Source organism: Colletotrichum costaricense (assembly GCF_030867565.1).
Source record: "Colletotrichum costaricense strain IMI 309622 chromosome Unknown Scaffold_14.1, whole genome shotgun sequence".
In the NCBI taxonomy this organism is placed as follows: Eukaryota; Fungi; Ascomycota; class Sordariomycetes; order Glomerellales; family Glomerellaceae; genus Colletotrichum; species Colletotrichum costaricense.
Window position 1 is genome coordinate 1 of NW_026848243.1, and position 19,907 is coordinate 19,907.

Genomic DNA, 19,907 nt, shown 5'->3' on the forward strand with positions numbered 1-19,907 from the left:
AAAGGTATTTTTTATATAATTTTAATATTATAAAATGAAGTAGGTAGAATTAGTGGTTTTTGAGTGAATGTGGCCGAATTGGGTGATCTGTCGTAGGGGGTGATCCGTCGTGTGGGGTGGGGTCTTACACAAGCTTCGGGACTGGTTCGGTGTCGGAAACGACCTAGCTGTGAGTGCGCTTTTCCGCGTTCCCTTACCGAACCCCAGTCCACAGGTCACAAGCTGTGTCAGTAGGATATCAATACGAGTGCGGAGTACAGGTTGACCTATTCATAAGATGCTGTAACTGGCTCCACCTCAATCTGCCGTGGGACAAACCACTTGGAGGTATATGTTGTCAATTGAAACTTGAAGGTCACTTACTACCCTACTGTGCTCCCCACGCTGTAGAGAGCATCGAAATCGAAGAGACCGGGGGTGGGCCGGCGGCCAAGGCGGACTGCGGGGGCCAACTCCGGAGACCCTCACGGCTCACGGCACAGCAGGAGGATGAGGCACTGCAGAAATGGGAAATAGACCATATGCAGAGACGGTCACAGAAGAGGCCGAGGGGCCTTTGATCGAGCATGACAAAAACAATGCGCAAAAAAAGAAGCAATGGAAGAAGCCGCTAATCCATGGCTCGTCTCGACTCAGGCCGGAGCTAGTAGGAACGGAGCAACCAAGGGCAACAAACGAGACTGAGACCAGCCACGCCGTCGCCACCCTAAGCTCCTCTAAGCTTTTCCTGATCCAAGTGCGATGTCAATTAGAAAGTCGCTCAGTCTCCCTTGCCCCCCTTGGTGCTCGGGAGTTGCTCACATTGCACCATTGGTACCACGCACAGCACATCGCAATGCGGTGTTCTCGGGGAACAGAGAGCTACTCTGCGCGTATTCTGGCGCATCAACGCAACGCAGCGCAACGCAATACCACGCCCCAATGGCGGCTGTGAACAAGACCCTGATGCGACAATAGGCGACAGCGATGATGGCTGATGTTGTTGGCCAATCACGCAGATTGCGTCCCTTGCATCAATCCCCTTCCGTAGGACCCCAATGCGCCAAGATTCGCACCCCGTCACACCTCTCGAGAAGAAAATTGCCGGACGACTTAGCCAGGTTCCCCCTCAAACCCCAATTGAGTACTGCGTATCCAAAGCACACCATATTTAACGAATTAAGGCGCATTGGGTCGGGCCTGCGCCTCAGCCGCCGCCTCCCATCTCTTGGGAGAAGACCGGGAGAAGTCAGTTATTGCTGACCGCCTCCAAAGTCCCTCCTTTCTCCAAGCCCCCAAAATGTCTGCCTACGGCTATCCCAAAAGGTACAAGTTTGTGGGTTAAAAAAGGAACCCGAGGATCTGCTGCCAAGTGCCTCGGGCGTAGACCGCGGGGGACTGTAATCTTGCCATCCAGCCAGTTGGGATTTGCCAATGCTCGTATTGTCGCCTTTTGACCAGTTCATGCCCATTTCGAGTCAGGGGGTCACCTCGCAAATGTGTTTGAAGACCGAGGTCAAGCCTCAGAGTCCAAAAGCCCTGACTAAGAGTTCGAACACGATCTTCTTGGCTCTAATTTCTTCTTCGTCTGAGTCCTTTGTGATGATCACACCGACAACCGCTGTTCTTTCACTTCATGTTTGTTTGCCAACAGCATCCCCGCAAAACGGCCCCTACCTTACCCGTGTAGACGTGGTCATGGCGCAGCGCATCGACCCTTTGGCCGCTTTTGGTACACGCCGTCTCTCTTGCGACATCAAGCCGCAGCCCGTAGTCTCCCTCTACCTCACGAACAGGCACCCAACCTTGCCAGTCGCAAAAAAGATCGCGCTCTTACAGTCATCCACGCCATTCCCCTTGCTTCTTCTTGTCTGGATAGGTGCGAGTCTAGCGTTCAGAATGTCCTGCCTCCTCCATCTCGCCCGAGAACCCGGCCGCGGCCGTTGGGGGCGCGGCACACGGACGGGACGCCCGCTTGGGATCACCTCTTGCCCAGCCTTCTCCACGCGACGCTTGACGGGTTAGGCCAGCACTCTCATTTCCTTTAATCCCCGATGCTTCTCGTACATGAGAAGCCCTGAGGATTCTTCTTTTAGTACACGGAAACGTGGGTTCAGATATAAGTGCAGCCATCCCACCCAGTTCGAAGTCGAGCTCGTAATAGGTCATCTGGTCGATCGTCTCACTGTCATTCGCTTTGAACCACACCATCGAACCGCAAAGATGCTTGTTAGAGTACACTCTCTTTCTCTCCTCGCAGCAATTTTGGCCTGTGGCGACCTAGCAGCGGCTGTCCCCCTCGAGTCAACGCCTGCTCTCAACACCCGAGACCTGCCCCGCCCGCGCTTCGGAAATGTTCCATACGGCGTTGATATCACTCGTTGCACAGTCAATGGCAAGCTCGCCCTCAGCTTCGACGATGGTCCCGGAGAATACACAAGCCAGGTTCTTGACACGTTGGAGAAGAACGGCAACATCAAGGCAACATTCTTCCTCGTTGGCACGAACGGGAACAACGGCATCGCCAGTGGAACTTACACCTCCGTCCTGAAGCGGATGTTGAGCGCTGGCCACCAGCTCGGTAGTCACTCATGGAGTCACAAGGACTTCAACACAATTTCCAAGGACCAACAAGTCCAAGAGGTTCTCCAGAACGAGGAAGTCTTTGCCAAGACCCTCGGGCTCATTCCCACCTACTTCCGCCCTCCTTATACTCACTGCGATGGCCAGTGTATATCTACACTCAACGACTTCGCGTACCACGTTGTATGTTGCACTTGCAGTAATATAGCTCTGATGTTCCTCCAACTGACGTTCATGCGTAGACCGATTACAACCTTGACACAAAGGACTGGGTAGACAATGGTGTCAACTCGAAGGCTACCTTCTCAGGTGCCATCAATGGCGCCAGTCCCGCTAGTTCCTCCTTCATCAGCTTGGCCCACGATATCCACACATTCACCGTCAACGGCTTCGTCCAGTTCATGATTGACACGGCGAGGGAGAAGGGCTTCGAGTTCACGACAATTGGTGACTGCCTCGGCGACCCGGCCTCGAACTGGTACCGCGACCCTAAGACTGGCGAGCCGTGGAGCGGAGTCAAGGAAGAGCCCAAGCCCACTACGACCAGCAAGGAGATTATCATTCCTACCACGACGTCGACTCCTATCTCTAGTACGACGTCCCCTCCGGAGACCAAGACGCTCACGACAAAGTCTGAGTCGGAGACCGCCAAGCACTCCATCACCGTCAAGAGCGCTTCCGAGACTGAGGAACCAGAGATTGAGACTGCTACGCCTACTGCCACCGGCACCGGCGTCAAGCCTTCTACTGCGTCTAGAACCGTTGACGGTGGTGCCCACATTGGCATTCCGGTGACTCCTACCGGCACGACCGCTGCTGTGAGACCTACCAGCACCAATACTGTCGTTGAGGTCAACGCCGCTGGCCGTGCTGTCTTCTCTGCCGGTGGTGCCATCGCCGGTGCGATTGCTTGGGCCTTGATGGTTTGATAGTCGCATAAAGTACCCTGACCATACAGACTCGCCATGGGAAGAGGACTATAAGCTTCGTGTAATATTTTGGATAATCCCTAATCTGGACATCGCTAGGACGATCGGTCGTTTGAGAATGGGATGGAGTTAAGACGAGTACATGATACCACGCCATTGATGGAGTCGAGTTATAGTGTACTACATATTGCTGCATAGATGCGATCGCGAGACGATCTCGACATAAATACAAAAGCTTCGTTGATACTCCGTCTCAATTCCTTGAGAGGACACGAGTTGGTTCATTATGTAAGATCTTCGTGAAGCAGCATCAGATGATCAGGCATTTCAAGATCATCCACCCTGAAGACCATGTTCCCTCCATAAGAAGCGTACTTTAGTAGTGAAGGATATTCCATGCATCTCGTCACTGTGAGTGCTATGATATTGTCGTGCACATGCAGGCCGTCTGAAACTACCTCTTTTGTGGCCTTCGACGAAATCAAGTATTCGTTGCAATGTTACTAGAACATGATTGCTTGGGCTGCATAAAGTATACGTCTGAATTCCAAGAACCCCGATAAACAGAAGCGTGCAAAGTATGGCTACAGAGAATAGTACAATGCGCTTCCAACGCGTCCTAAGGGGAGGTTGAGTGACCCTCCATCAACGAAAGCCCTCATAGTCTTAATAATATCGATCTCTTCGTTCAGCATTCAGAGTAAACACGAGGCATCCAACCTGCGTCACCCCGCCGATTCCCCCATTGCTACCTGCGTCTCAAAGCATCAATGGATTTCCCAAGCAACGAATTGTGGCGGAGACCTGAAGAGAACGACTTACAATGCTTCCAGTTAGCTAACATAATGTCATCACAAGACGGTCCATCGGGACCAAGTGGCCGCTGAATATCTTGGAAACCTTGGGAGGTGCGGCATCCGACCTTCCAGTTGACCTTGAAGTCCAAGTAAACCCCATATCTATCCTTGTAGCGCCATCGCCAGGGATTAAGGGGGTGATATTGTACATCATCTACGAGAGTGATGGTATCGCGTGCAATATCCGAGTCGCAGAATTGTTCTACGCCCTTATCGAGGCCGTCGTGGTGCACATCTCGGTGGCGCTTGTACTCTTTGTAGGAAGGGTTATTGCATTCAATAAGGAAGACCTTGAAGGGTGTTTCATCTCCTCGAGGCTGGACCGGCGTGGAAGTCAGGCTTCTTGAGTCCGGCAGTTGGGTTTGTGGCCGAAGATTGCCTGAATTCTCTAGTGAGAGAAAGGGTGTGACTGTTGGCGGTAAGAGGTTTAGAGGCGATTTTGTGAGGTAATTGAGAGTTGATGGGTGTCCGATTGAGGAAGATGATATTGAGCTGGAGTTGGGGGCTAATTTGGTCCATGAATTTGAGGTCTTGAATTCGTGCATGACAACAGCATGGCTTGCGATGGCATAGAATACAAGCGACTGAAGAATTGAGTGAGCTAGCATGATCATGGGCTTTAGTGGAGGGTCAAAACAGAAGAATTCATATCGAACACAAGTTTTCGGAAGAACGCCTCTTAGTCTCCCCGCAAACCTAGGAAATAGGCTCTATATACGGAACGCTCTTTGAGTACTTTAAGGACGGAAGATTTGTTCGTGGGCTTGTAAGTCAATTGCCGAAGTCTCAAGCTTGTTCACTGCTCTGCCATACGCACCGTCCATGTTCTACAAGACCATTCTTCGGGAATTCCTTGCCGCGTTTGTAAGGCTCTTCTACAAAGCACTTCTCTTGCATTTCGTGAAACCCCAACACCTGACTTGCAAAATTGAATGCAGAATAACAAATATTATTCTCGATGTGTAACACAAACTCCAACCTAATACTCTAGTACCTCAGTGGTATCTATCGTGCAAGGAACTTCCCATTCTTCGAGGGTCCAGCCTCTCCCTCGACCCCCGGACGCTTGAGATCTTCCTCTGACAGCTGCTTCCAAGCGGCGAAACCTTCCAGGTGCTCCTTGAACGAGTCTTAGCACATGAAGTCAGGTAGCATCCAGTAATGCGAAAACACCTGATGGTTATCTTCAACAATGAACAGTTCGGGAATGGTCCGCATGACGATGCTGCAAAGAGGACAACACAGTTTGGAGATCCCAATGTACTTATCTATACGCGACTTAGTTGCTTGAATTCCGTTCTTGGGCTGTCTCTGCAGTGTGTAGTCGTCAAGAATTTGCATTTCGCAGTGCGTCAGTCTCAACGGGGATCCATGTGTGGTAGGGACCTCTGGGCTCAAGGGGCTGCGATGGGATGGAACTAGACGCTGATGTTTATCGGAAGACACTTTTGGCGATGTTCTAGCAAGAACTTGAAAATGGTCTTCAGATTGATCAATGGCTCGGCAATAATTCCCAGGGATCGATTCATTTGTGACCAGGGGGTTAATAGCGTCTTCCTCCGTAATTTGATCGGTATGTTCCCGCGCCCGTTTGAGGGGGTTAGCTTTCCTTTGTCCGTCACTCCTCTGCAGCGGCTCTTTCGCTGTCTGGGGTTTTACTAGCTATTAATTGAGTACTTAAAGTGAGTCTTTGCCAGGATGCTGGTCGGCTACACTGTGCGAAGCGAGAAATTTCAAGAGGCTTTGCAAGCCTTGATTGGCATTAAATCCTGACCTCATGCTGAACCCGGACGACAACGTGCTTCAGAGCCAATGATTCAACATTGGCTAGCGATGTGTTGCCGTTCATCAAGTCTTTCAAGGTCTCCATGAACTCGATGTCTTCCTCGGTCAAACCATGATTCCTCGCTAGCCTAAAGTTGATGGTCCGCACTTTTTGAAGCTCATCTTCGTCGACATCACAGCCAACTGCGCCCACGTGTTTAGTAAACCTAGCTTTTGACCCCGCTGGTGGTCTGGAGAAAGTAACCTAGAGCTTTCTGCGTTGAATTGATGTCTTTCGTGTCGTCACCGAACTCATGCGTGCTGATGAATGCTGTTATTGGGAGGGACCTGGTAACATCCTACAACAACTCAAATCCCTTTCAGATGATGTCTGATATCTTGAGTAAGTCTTCGATTCCCTCACTTTTGAAATAGTCCAAATTCCCGAGTACAGACTTGAATTTTATGTCTTTATCCTTGATTTCCAAGGCTCCTTCATTATCACGTTTTGTAGTCCCGCTCTGTGGCGTCGGCGGATACAAGATGTAGAGATCTCCATGATGAATTGGCCCTGACTGTGAAGCGTGTGGTATGGTATCTTGCGGTATCATGATGGGGTTGAAATGCGCGGGATAGACTAATGTTGTAATTGTTGCCTGTGCTGCAATCTCATCCTCATCTCGAATAATGTCTCATCTCGCCTTATGTAAGAATGTAGAGAGGACCTCGGAAGGTGCTCCAGTCATCTCGATTGATCTGAATCAATGCAGAGTCATGTGTCAAAAGTGATCAGCGATTTGCCTCGTTTTCTTGCCCGGTAGTCTGGAAGCCACGATTCTCGCTCAAAGTTTCATATGGAACGACAGAGATTCAATCTAATACTCTTCCTAACACAGCAAGATATATGTGACATTTCAGATTTACATAAGGCTATAGAGGAATGACAATGAAGTCGTTCTTGATGGCAAGATTACTCTGAGGCTTTTAGACTTTGCCACACACGAACGCTAACGTAGATACTCCATAAAGCCATTTAGCTGAGATACGTGAAGGCTGAGTTGATTAGTCTCTCCATCAGACGTGCAACATCATGGCTTGATAGAATCAATGGCTATACTTTACTGTACCGATGCAGTTGGACGATGTCTTTCGTTCATTTATAATGTTGACACTAATTCAAAGATTCGCTAAGCCTATCATACAGAAGTGAAGATATATGCGAAAAGAAAAGTGCCCTCGAGAGACAAAATCTTGTACGGATAGATATGGGATATGATGACTCAGCAGTGATAGATGAATGAAGTCTATATATAACATTATGGGTATAACTAATACAGATGACCGCCCAAAGCCCAACCCGCTATCGTTAACAGAGCACATTGAGAAGTTGCCTCCCCATTAAACATAAGAGATCTGATACTGCAATGTAGAGCCCGATGTCTCCGTAGGCCTGATCAGTAGATTGGCCGATATCCGTCAACGGTCCTTCAAGCTGGCTGCTGACAATTGGCTCTTGCGCCTAGCGAAAATGTGTTTCACATGCTGCCCACGCTCTGTGCCCTCTCTTTCTCAATTGTATCGATTGAAAGCGGCCTTCCATTGACCTTCTTCACTCCCGAGTGACCTTCCATCTCCACAACGACCGTTGTTACTGTCTCCATCTGGATGCCTTCCATCTGCCCAGCCCGTCTCCTTAGAGACTCCTGGCTGATGCTCCGATGTGCTCCACTGCGACGACGATCTCGCTTTATGTCACCCGCACCACGTCGCCGGCGGAATAGCTTCCAGAGCCAGCCACCGGTACCCTCATCCGCAGACAGGTTGTTAGGTGCACTTCCAGCGCCCTGTACCCACACCATGTTGCCGTAACGCCGGTTAGCCGGTGTTCGCATGAAGGCGAAGGTCTCGATACCTGTCTCTTCGAAGTCTGGGGAGGCATTGAAGATAATGACATGACGAGTGGTGGAAAATAGCAGAACATCAAGCCAGCCGTTGGATGCAATCATTGCACCGGCGAGGCAGAAGTAATCCAAGGAAACAGACTTTCCAGCCATTGTGATGACACGACCTAACGCCAAAGGTGCCGTACACAGGATGTAAATTATGGGATAGATGAGGAAAGCAGGGTGATGTCCGGCGTTGCTGGGATTGGACGCCGATGCAGCTTCGCCATGGGAGCTCTTTGGTGGCCCAGACTGGGACATTGTGTGGGCGTGGCTGAGTTTACGACCACGGTTGCTCTGGGAGGCAGAAGACGTTGTGTTGTTGGAAGAGGAGGGTAGTTGAAGTGATGGGTCGGTGCGTCGGATGTGGTTGAAGATGAGTATGTAGAGGATCGCAGTGATGAAGAAGGAAACGAACATCCACAGGTAGTGAAGATAAAGACGCATCGCCTCATATCGGACATTCACCCAGCACTATGATGAAGTTAGCTCGAGCTGATATGTAGACACAATGACAAAAACTTACCCATGCAGCGGCACGGACGTAGAGGCCACCGTTGTCGGCTCCATTGTTGGTGATGATGACGCCGGCTATGGCCAAGGCGTAGATGAAGAACCACACAGAGCCGATCATGCACCAAAATGCCCAAGTCGGGAGCTTATAATCTCTGACAACCGACAAATAGGTGTGTATGGCGATCGTGGTGATAAAGGCGCTGGAAGCCAAATCGCCTGTCGAGATAAACCAGCCCTGCGCCCAGCATGTCGTGCTCTCTACGATGATTCCACCCTTGTTGAGCCATGCCGCATTGAGCAAGAAAGCAAGAGCTTGCTGAATATCGGCCAGCAGCAGGTTGTAGATGAGCATCAGGAACTGGTTGGGTGCGTCCCTTTTGACTTTGCGCTTCTTGTTGCCAGGGTACATCGTCTCCGGAAGACCCATCTCTTCGGCCAGGACGGCATCCGCATTCGGCTCATCAGCCATGCGCTGTGGCCGGTCCGGGCCCGGTGCAAGATACCATGTTATCAGCCGATAGGTCAAGACTAAGAAGAGTGCTGTTGTTGTGATGAACGAAAGGAAGCCGAAGAAAGAAACGGCAGTTAGGCCCCGTTGTAGAACTTCGGGAAGTGGCGTCAATGTTTGACTGTTCGGGTCCAGTTCCATGGCGGGCGGTCAACGGCGACGGAGCAGCCAGGTGGCGTTTCGGGATAGAACGGGGTGGGTGGTTCGGGTCGCCGTTAGACGACTTGTCTTTACCGAGCTGTCATCCAAGCTTTTGGCGCAACGCCCTCTCCGATGGCAATCCTTTGTTGGTGAGTATGCCGGCTGACGCAGAGGTCGACGGTTTCGTGCAAAAGACGTTGTAGAAGTGGCTGCAAACCAGATCATAAATGGCCTTGGTCTCTAGAGATGGGCCAGACCAGACGGCGGAGCCAAGGTCAGTCATGGAGGCCCTGTCCCTGGCATAATCCTTAGCTTGAATGGAATCAACACGACCCAACTTGTGAGGGGCGGTTATTCAGCATTCGAGTGACTAGGGGATGGGGATCATGTCGGTAAAGACTACTTCCGTATGAACGAACAAATCGAGGAAGATAGGAATTCGAGTGTTAGCCGGAGTTCCACCTCCCCTAAATGGAAGTATGACCGGGATGCTGGGTCCCTCTCTCAACGTAGATTGACAACCTGGAGATTTGAGGCAAGGGCTCAAGGGATGATTTGCGCGCCCATTCATCTGGATCTGGGGAAAGAAGATTTGTGAGCGATTCACAATTAGCGGTATGTTATGATCGACAGCCAATTGCTCTAAACTTTCCACGAGATCGTACCAAGAGCCGTAATCACCAATAACTCTAGGTAAAAGACAACGCGCTTCCCTTGAAAGTTCAACGAATCCAGCAAAGATGTGTGTCTTGTTGCACTCAAGTGGCCGCAGTAGCCTCGACTCTTTGACTACTTCATTTCACTAAGGACGAGCCTGTCAGAAAAAAAAGTCAAGACAGGGGCTCAATGGGCGAGAAGGGAAGGGCTGCCACGAGGTCTGGCTGAGCTAGAACTTGACGAACTCATGCTAAATCGCTAGACCAAACCTTAGCTGGATACTATGAAGTCCGTTGATTGGTGCTTTTCCGACATAATCAGGGGTGGGATCCTTCTTGGAACCACCGGCATGATCACCGAAATGGGTTGCACGAAATGCTAGCTTTCATTCGGGTGTCCCTGCGTTGAGTACCTAGACAAGTTAGGCTTCTGCAGTGGCACGATTATTGTAAGCTAGAATCTCGTTTGTGGAGTTGCTCATTGCATCTTTTGTCTCATACGTTATTTGCGATGCTGCTTGTCGCCCTGTCCCCGCGAACTCCATCGTCGCCATAGAAGCTCCATAACGATTCTTCAGCTCAAGTTCCCACCGCCCACGTCCTGGGTTCTGGCGCTAGGCTGAAAACGGCGACCTTTGACGAGACTCGACAGCGCTAACACGATGGCGGCGTCAAACTGCTCTTGGCTTACAAGCGAGCCGTCGTCTAGATTGTTTCGAAATGTTCTCTCTCGTGGACTAGTCGCGAGAAAGGCGATAATCTCGGTCGATGACCGTTGGAACTAATGAGGCAAGAGATGCGTTCGATATCTGATTTGCAGGCCTTCAACGTGGTGTCCAGGGACCAAATCCGATATACTCAACGATAGCTTCGGCATCTGAATGGTGCAACCAAGCACCTTGCAGGGCAGTTGGCGTGCGCCACTGAAACGATGATCTCGCTGTCTTCCGAGCTGTCAGATTCGACCGATCTCACCACGAGGGAAAAAGAAAAGAGAACCGTTGTGGAATCTTACTGCCCGAGGGACACATCAACTCATTCGACATCACATAAAGAACTTGCCCATTGACGTCTTTCGTAATGAGCCCCAGAAAGAAGACGACACAAATTGCTACGTAACAATTCATTGGGTTTTGGGTACGTAAATCGCCAGTTCTCGACTCCGTGTCCGACGGATTATTGCCGGACTTGCCGCCATCGCGAGTTGAGCAAGTGGAGTGGCGGCTTGCTGTTTGCCAGCTGAAGACAGCCCTGTACGGCCGAAAGAAATCATGCCCCCGGCCCTATCCTGGGAGGAGGCAAGCATCGTGGGCTTCGGGTCGGATCATGTTTGCATATAACATCCGCCCTGTAGTCGTTCATGACTCTGTCGACCCGAAACTCTGGAACAGGGGGGATAAGTAAGAGTTCCAGCACCGTAGCCACGCGGTGATGAAGAAGGAGACCAGCTAGGACCTGGGATTCGTGATCATTATGAACTGGGTACGCTCAAACTGGGTACCCTCGAACCCTGACCTAAGCCCCCTGGTGAGGAAATTTGCAGGGCAAAGGGTCACAGCTTAGGCTCTCGCAATAAAGCTAAAGACAAGTTACGTTAGCTTCAAAACCCTTAGCGTCCAGCCGCACTGCAGGGGACATATCCGATCACTTGACCTGGATCGCATTGGTTTCCTCAAACAATCTTCCCCAGCAGCAGGGCAGAATTTGCGAAGCTTGGCTGTAATTCGTAGAGTGCAGATGCAGAGATTTGTTCTAACAAAATTATTACGGGATAATGGCGGTGACGCAAGAGATTGGTTGCAGGATTGTGACTTCGCAGGCTAGCTCTGGAATTTGTCTGCGCATTGCCTGGCCGCTCTACATGCGCGAGCAATTCCTGTATCAAATCGCGAATACCCGTCATGGCTCTGAATTCTATTTCATCGGATGAAAAATCGAATCGAGCCGCGTATAGACGTCTCGGAGAATCTTACTGCTTTAACTCGGAACAGAGTGAGAACACGCAAGCGATTTGAGCACTTACCACCTGGCACCTGCAAGCTTGTGCGTTTCTCCAGTCCTATCCAACGTACAGGTCTGAGCTTTAGCTCAACAATCGGCAGCCTCGGTTTATGAAGATGTACGTACGTGGCGTACGTGGCTTGACTGAAGTCAAATATCTGAATTGAAAATGCACGAATCGTGGCGGGTGATACTTGACGATCGCAGTGGCATAACGGCCGCTTCAAGACTGACTAGAGTGACTAGACAGCTGAGTGGCTTAGGACTTCACGACAGAGGGTGAATTTAATCCTGCCAGGCATCATTCCTTCGTCTCGGTATCCACCCCGAAGACTCGAATCTTGCGAGTACACGTGCACCTTGAGTTTTGTGTGTTGAACAAACTTGTTAAAACAGAAACGGTACCAATACTAGATGCCTAGCGTATGAACCTTCACTGCCGTAAATGTGAGTATCCACGAAATAATGGAAGGGTTGCGACTCACAAAATGTCGTTCATAGGTAAGTTATATTCATATATCGGTTATTGTGAAGTCCATGCTGCTTCCACAAACACAGTAAACATTATACATTTCACAGCCCGTGAGAAGCGAATTCAGGCTTTTAACAGCTTACTCATAGTCTTCTCGTGGGTAGCCTGGTATTGCCATAACTCATACGTCTCCTGGGACCAATGAAACGTTGTATCGATAGACCGTGGCAAAGGCTTTGCGGTGAATCTGATACACGCCATTTTCGAAGTTTATCTAGTATCTTTCGCGTAGCTAGTCCAAACCCACCGAATTGGCCATGCCTATCCCTCATCCTATCCCGTGATACAACCCTCGGCAATCTGAGGCGAGTTTGGAACCATATCTCGGCTGCCCAGGCAGGTGAGGTAGAGATCCCACCGGAAGGCAAGAAGCGTGCCCTGCAACTATTTGTCACCCGTGCGAGAAAATGGGTGTGTCCAGGTCGCATAGACGAACGCACTGAGGCCTTGACTACACACAAGCATAACAAATGCACGCTAGGTAGTCATTTGGAATATATCGAGCATGTAGTGATTTTGTAATTCAATATGAGCCAAGCAGAATGATAAAGAATGTCGGCGAGTTCAATTCACATGATTGTCATCCGTTGTGTTGAGTCATAGACTTACTCCTCTTGATCTGAGAATATCTAGAAAGTACTACTTGTGCAATAAATCTATCTCTATTCGAATACTATTAATTTAGACTTGTTGTTCTAAGTACATGAGGAAAGTAGGGTATCGTGACAGTTTGCAAGGACATCGCTCTTCTATTAGTGAGGGGGTGTATTTCATAGTAGCGGATACTGAGCAGAAGGATTCTTTCTTTGTCGTTCAGAAATGACTAAAGTAAGTATGAGAGTGCTTTATTCTGAAGATATACTGTTCGCAAGAAGCATTTAGTTCGATCGATCAAACATGCCCCGGAATTCGCTTTCAAATAACTCGATATGCCTTATTATCTATCCATCTAGGATTGCTGAGGCGCGGGACTCCTCACAGGTAACGCAGGAGTAGTATTTCGTGCCTATTGTCGCATGTCTGAATGCGTAGCCGTATTATTACCTGACCCAGAATTATGCCCTTACGTTTGCTCGTGAGCATGTGAGGCATAGTTTAAGAACCACTAGCTCTGGTCAAAATGATTATGCGGTGTTGAGAATGTAGGCATTTTCTTTTGTGACTTTAAGCCTGAAGTGTTTATCCATAATTCTGTGTATACTCCGTTATTAATAAACAGGGAATCAGTGAGAAAATTCGCAATGACCTGAATTAATGCTAAGTTATGCAGCAATCTCATCTTTGAAATGTGACAGGACTGGGAGATGAACTCTCAGAACTGATCTCACATGCGGTTATTGAAACCTAGGATTAGCTATGTGAGCGAACGAATCTCTTTGTTTCAGTTAGGAGTAAGGCATAATGGTTCGAAACTCAAGGTCATAAAGCTAGCGGAGTCTTGGTCACTGAAGCCCTAGAAGTTCCCGAAAGGAATACGTGTGACCTACTTCTTGACTTCGCACACCGGAGATACTAGCGCAAGGAGCCAACTCCCCATTAAGTTCGAACTTCATCGATAGTTCCAGTAATCCTGCTTGCCAGTGGTCCCTAGCGAACGTTTACCCGCAATAGGAAACTTCGGTATAAATGCCTGCACTTTAATGTTCATTCGGCTTGGTTGGAGCCTTGGGAATCCTGATCATGAATGGCGTTCCACCGGGCTTGGCTGTTGAGCTTTCTGTAAATAAACCATACTATTGACTGGTAATTAAGTAGAGTTGATATACATACTACAGATTTGGAAGTCATGACCGGGTTCTGGGCCGGCCAAATTCAAAGAATTCACAACAGAACGTCGCAAGTGCCTTGAATTAATTAGGTCATAGAATGGTCAATCGGGATGACTCGAGCATCATGCGTTTTCAGGCCGAAGATTCCATCCTTGCGCATCGTGAACCACTTTGAGCCCGTTCTCTTCAACCATCGATTACCGGCAAGCAGACCGTCGGCCTAACTTCACGGCACTGCCGCTTGGACGACACGCCGACTTTCACTGCCCCGACTGCACGTCTATGAAACTTTGACAGCTCTCAGACATCATCAGATTAGAGGTACAAACTTACACGTCCCTAGCGCATACTAAGTAGTAGATTGCGGTCTGTGGCATTGACGCTTCTGCACCTCACCAAGCGCCGACCGCACTTTGCCGCATGTCCTGTGACAATTTCGACGCGCCTAGATGGTTTCTTCAAAACAAAGGTGCCGCTAAAACTACAAACAATATGTATCCACCAACATCATTATTGAGATCGGGGGCAGGGCCGGTCGACCTGCGAGAAAGAAGCGAGGCTCACCAGTGATAGTGAGGTCCAATGTAGTTTAGAGAATGTATTGTGCATGGAGTTCTGGGGGTTCTAGAATATGAATCACTTTCGTGTGCCACCATCCCGGTGTAAAATCGTACGGCCTGCCATTACTACTTCAGACCCTGCGCATCTATTTGCGAGTACCGCAATATCAAGATCCCGTACCTACGAGTCACTTGAGCCCCACGTCATCGAGAAAGGCAGAAACCCCAGGTGTTCACAGCAGGGAAAGAAAGGCTGTACTTGTCTATTCCAGAAGAATGAACCAGGGTAAGCGACGGGCGTACTTCATCGTATATTACGTAGGAGACATGAAAGGAGAAAGCTCATTAGTCGCCAAGAACATATGACCTTTTCGTATACTAGCTCGCATTTGCACCGCGCTCCTCAACAACGCCGGCTCGGCTCAAACATCGGCCCAGAAGCCTGCCGGGATAGCGGGATTTAGCACATCCTAAAATCGTAAAGTATTCGTACTCGAGTGCAAGTCTCGCTGTCACATCAAAGCGAGTCAGGCGAAGTCTAGACTCTTGCGAGAGCGTAAGGCATAGAATTGAGGATGGTCGATAACCTGCCCTCGTCACGGGGGAGAGGGGATCATTACGATCAAGGAACCGCAGTATCTCCTGTCAAATAACTGCCGTCAACCTTTACTTGAGTATGTGAAGGCAGATACGAATTGGATCATCATCGCACAGCGGCTGGTCGGAGATAGTTTGTCGTCCGTTGATAACAATAACGCGCTGATAAGCTTGCCCACACATTATCAGTGAAAAGAGCACGTTCCAGACACCAAGTCGACTCTACCTCTATCACTACTATACAAAACAGAGTCGGTACGGCAATTTACTCCCACCAATGAGCTACCGCATACGTATTCTCAAAAGGGTAAGTAAAGTGTCCAAAGGGTCTGTGGAGAGTCTGGTTCTGACCACGGACTGGCCTGCTGCCGGCCTGAAGTGATCCTCAGCCCTAGGAAAGGTCCGCAAGAGCCTAAACAGACCAAATCCTAGAGCATGCGGCGCTCAGTACCAGGTGCGAAACCGAATCAACTGCCCAGGAGCCCGACTCACCAAGGTTGGGTGCCGATGTGGGGGTGCCCCGGACGCCAAGACAGCAGTTCTTTGTGTCCACCTCTGCGCTCCCCTCTCCTCCGATCCCCCAGTGCCCCTCCCACGGCAAGGGTAAGTGACTCCGACCCGTCGGGAGAATCCGAACTAGAGTTCGAGAAAGTCGGGAGAACCCAGGACTCAGGCCGAGGCTGAGTTTGGTGCAGCTGCCACCTGAAGAAAATGCTCTACAACTTGATGCGTTGCTGGTCCACGCTCCGGAGGCCGTGTGCCGGTTTTTAGACCGTTTCATTGATTGCCCAATCTTGTCGGCGCTTCCATCATGGAAAGCTTCGTCTTGAGCTTTGCACTGAGACTCTGCTTGTGGTGTACCAAATTTCTGGGATGTCAATACTCGATGAAAAACGAAAACGTGCAGCGGTTCCCCGTCTCTCATGGTAGCAAATCTTCTACGTTCTAGAAGTTGAACCCTTCGGTGTCGAGTGGTACGATGCATACGGGTGAGGGAGCCCTCGCGAGGAAACCTGCCATTTTTCGTATACCTAGTGTGTTACATCTCTGCCTGCACCTGAAAACGTGCCGACGACGCATAACAACGGGCAGGACGCGCAGTAGCACCTCGTGCATCACGATATTGTCTGCCCGGTCAGCAGAACCGTTGAAGCCAAACCAGCCACAAAAAGCCATGCGGCCAGAACCCCGGCGGCACAGTGCCGGCTGACCCGTCGAGGGATTGACGCCTACTCACGCACTTATGCTATCAAAACGAAGTATTTGAATGCAGAACAACAGACACATGTTTTCAGACTGTTGTGTCTTTGGCAATGAATAAGGGCTCGAATTTGTCCCAGAGGACCGCTCCGTAGACCGCAAATGAAGGCTAGATTATTTGGTAGGGAATACTGAGCGGAGCAACCGGAGCTTACGGTTAGCGTAGCGCATGTCACCACGCAGGGGAATCAGGGACGTTCCTAGTATCTCCCACGAGATACTACTGTTGCACACAAAGGGACCGGAATACGATTATTCCAAGGCTTATGTGGGATGTTGACGCCTCCACAGATGAGGGACCGAGAAACTCACGTACGGGCCGCATGCCATGGATTTAGATCCAGAACTACATCGGGTTGATGTATCAATCGCCGCTAATAGGAGCTATGACACTCACTCCTCACAAGCAGTCCAAACACTCGATTGGCTCGCAACTTCTCCACTGCAGAGCTTAGGCCCGTTACTGTCTCTTTGAATGATCCCGTTTGGGGCTTAAAGTTTCCCCCGGTGTACAGAAACGGGCTGCTAGGGGAGATGGAAACCATACAAATGTGGGATGGGGGTGCCACGCACTCTGCTCGGCAGGCATCGCTGAATTCCTCGCGAGAATCTTTCTGGTGAGGATACAAGACGAAACATTAGGAGATGTTCGTTATTACTAGTTTCTCCAAAGGCTTTAGGCGGTCCTTCTGCAGCTTGCTACCGTACCCTGCGAAGTTTAGCCCCTTGGAGTGACGATCGTCTCAAGTATGCTGCATTTACTGGCTGCGGCGAATAATTCAAGCGACGGCCTCCAGCAATGTCCGGATGTGAGGAAACACTCTGGACTTCGACCGCTGGGGATACTCATTATTCGCGGTTAAGGTAGATGCCGGACACCATGCGCGCCGGTTTGCGCTATGGCAGCACTGTAGAGGAGCTCATACCCGAATGTCTTGGCTTTGGCTGCCACAAGATCTCTACTGTGAGCTCCCCCAGTCTGATGGCCACTTTCTTGGGAAAGTTACGAGGATGACGGTGCCAGCAAAGCGGTAAGCTCATCTGAAAAAATACCATCGACAGGCCAGACTGAATATTCGACTGAAGTAGCCCAAACCCAAAAGCGAGTCATAACACCGTCGTAAGGCTTCCTTCAGAACCTAATCCACGAATGGCAGTCCAACCCTACTGCACAGGAGCCCATTAGCAACGCCTCAAACCTTAAGCCTCCCTACATGTGCACTCGGCCGCATCTGACCTTCGTCAATCCGAAATCTACTTATACCAAGGCACGCCAGCTGATACGTTCCATGGCCCATTGATCTCAGGATCTCATCATTCAGCACATGTCACCCAGCGTTGATATTGAAGGACACCGGCATCGACAAGAGGTCAGAGGTCCTCCTCCACCGTGACACTCCTTTGGCGAATCCCCTCTTCGAGATGGACGACATCGACTCCACAGTCATCGAGACGTCGAGCAGCCCGAAACACGAGATCCGCCCCGAGCAGATTATCAGCCTCATTATCGCACCTATATCGTCTTGCCTCCTGGCATACCTACTTCGTGAGGGAATCGTTGCTGCTAGGTTATCGACAAGATCTAATGGCTTTCAAGGTCACCAGTGGTCCGCGATTAAAGACTGGCGTCCGTTGCCATGGACAAGATGGCGTAAGGGGTGACATTTCGAAAAGAGTCTGGAACCTTTTGGGCTAAAAGAACATGTCGCAGTTGTGTTATTCACCTACCTCTTCTCGTGCCTTTTCGTCTTCGGATCATGGGTCTTCCAGCTTTTATTTCTGGCTGAGCTTCGCATGGATTTCATACCATGTTCAGCTGCGGGCATACTGTGTCTGACTGCCTACGTCGTAATCAAAGTAAGTTGTAAATCAAGTCCGTTATTGGTATCATTGCTAAATCCGTCACAGGCCGTACGTTTACTGGTCCTCCAGGCTTCAATCCCAATCGTTGAATCTTGGCCAATCTGACTCTTCAATCAGCTCGTCTACCTTTTCATGGTTGATAAAGCGGTAAAACTCTACCCCAAATAACCCCCCGATCTCAATCACGGCTAACGCCTTGACCAGCATGTTATCCGAGGCACTACCAAGTCTCGTCTCAAGTCCAAATTGTATGTATTCAATGCGTTTGTCATGCTGGGTATGTCCATGTTCCGAGCCCAGTCGCCAACATCCCTGACCGATTGCCATTAGCTGTATACGGCATTATAGCAACGTTCAACTTTGTCTCGTAAGTATTCTCATGCTCTGTCCCCGAAACATACACTAACACCTGTTGCTCTGCTAGTCGAGGGTCTCGGTACGACAAGGAAAATGATGTCTGCAGTATCGGACTGGAACGCACCATCCTGTTGCCCGTCATTTTCTTTGACGCTGTTGTCAACGTGTATCTGACGTCTCTGTTCTTGTTTCCACTACTGAGTAAGTCATGTGGCTCCTCAGTCTCTCTGAGTCTGGACAAGCTCTGACACCGGGTCATTAGGATTACACTCGATTCAAATATCGATGATGAAGCCATGGACGATGCATGAGAATACCCTTCATTTCTCACGAGTTCCGCCCAACGTAAGGCTACGGAGACTCGCATTACGAACGTTTGCCGGTGTTATCGGCACATTGGCCATTAGCATTGCGTAAGAAGCGATAAATGATGTGAAAGCATGAAATTCTTGATTGGGCTAACATCGATCTCTTCTAGCAACCTATCAGTGTTGGTCGCTCTGGAAGGCGAGATAGTTTGGCTTTGCCTCACCTGTTGCAATACGGACAGTAAGTTTACTCCGTACCTTCCCGCTTCGTCTTCCCTCCTCGCTAGAGCCGTTCTGCAACTTTGATCAGACTCTAAAATTTGGGTAGTTCTCTTCACCGCATTTGTCATTCATTGGATCAACTCTAGCGGCAAAGCTACTCCAATATCCAATGTCGAAGTTGCTCCTACCCCAGCCCCGCCGCCACCATCAATAGAGCTGGGCGAAAAAGAAGTTGTGACCTTCACTGAAATATTTGATCAACGACGAAAGTCGTACGACGACCACGAGCCATAGTTGCATTCTTGTTCTGGTCATGGAATGGCTGGGCAACGTTCCTGAGGAGAACGCACCTACATGTAGCCACCGGACCTCTTTATGAAAACGGCCTTGTATCGAACATATGATTCCCCCTCATGGATAAGCGTATTGGTTTCTCAAATCTGGGTGGCACTGGTTGGAAAAGCATTGCATGAAGTATTTGTTCGTCGTTCACTGCTGTAACTCAGCTTTCATCGTATACACGGGTTCAACTTATTGCGTCAATCAGGGTGCAAGAAAGTTT

General features: G+C 49.7%; 4 protein-coding genes across 4 annotated transcripts; 2 read left to right on the forward strand and 2 right to left on the reverse strand.

The window, feature by feature from the left end:
* Positions 1-2,202: 2,202 nt before the first annotated feature.
* CCOS01_11874 (chitin deacetylase) lies at positions 2,203-3,491 on the forward strand (the record flags this gene model as incomplete). The annotated part of the gene is made up of 2 exons (XM_060460025.1): positions 2,203-2,745; positions 2,805-3,491. 2 exons carry the CDS (start codon positions 2,203-2,205, stop codon positions 3,489-3,491), a joined length of 1,230 nt encoding a protein of 409 aa, XP_060308968.1.
* A 666-nt stretch (positions 3,492-4,157) lies between these two features.
* Positions 4,158-4,956, reverse strand: CCOS01_11875 (uncharacterized protein; the record flags this gene model as incomplete). The annotated part of the gene is made up of 2 exons (XM_060460026.1): positions 4,158-4,243; positions 4,314-4,956. 2 exons carry the CDS (start codon positions 4,954-4,956, stop codon positions 4,158-4,160), a joined length of 729 nt encoding a protein of 242 aa, XP_060308969.1.
* A 2,691-nt stretch (positions 4,957-7,647) lies between these two features.
* Positions 7,648-9,220, reverse strand: CCOS01_11876 (uncharacterized protein; the record flags this gene model as incomplete). The annotated part of the gene is made up of 2 exons (XM_060460027.1): positions 7,648-8,529; positions 8,582-9,220. 2 exons carry the CDS (start codon positions 9,218-9,220, stop codon positions 7,648-7,650), a joined length of 1,521 nt encoding a protein of 506 aa, XP_060308970.1.
* An 8,305-nt stretch (positions 9,221-17,525) lies between these two features.
* CCOS01_11877 (uncharacterized protein) lies at positions 17,526-19,639 on the forward strand (the record flags this gene model as incomplete). Its single annotated transcript, XM_060460028.1, has 10 exons — positions 17,526-17,626; positions 17,903-18,141; positions 18,307-18,452; positions 18,576-18,605; positions 18,663-18,735; positions 18,789-18,825; positions 18,883-19,016; positions 19,078-19,228; positions 19,294-19,364; positions 19,452-19,639. 10 exons carry the CDS (start codon positions 17,526-17,528, stop codon positions 19,637-19,639), a joined length of 1,170 nt encoding a protein of 389 aa, XP_060308971.1.
* Positions 19,640-19,907: the final 268 nt, after the last annotated feature.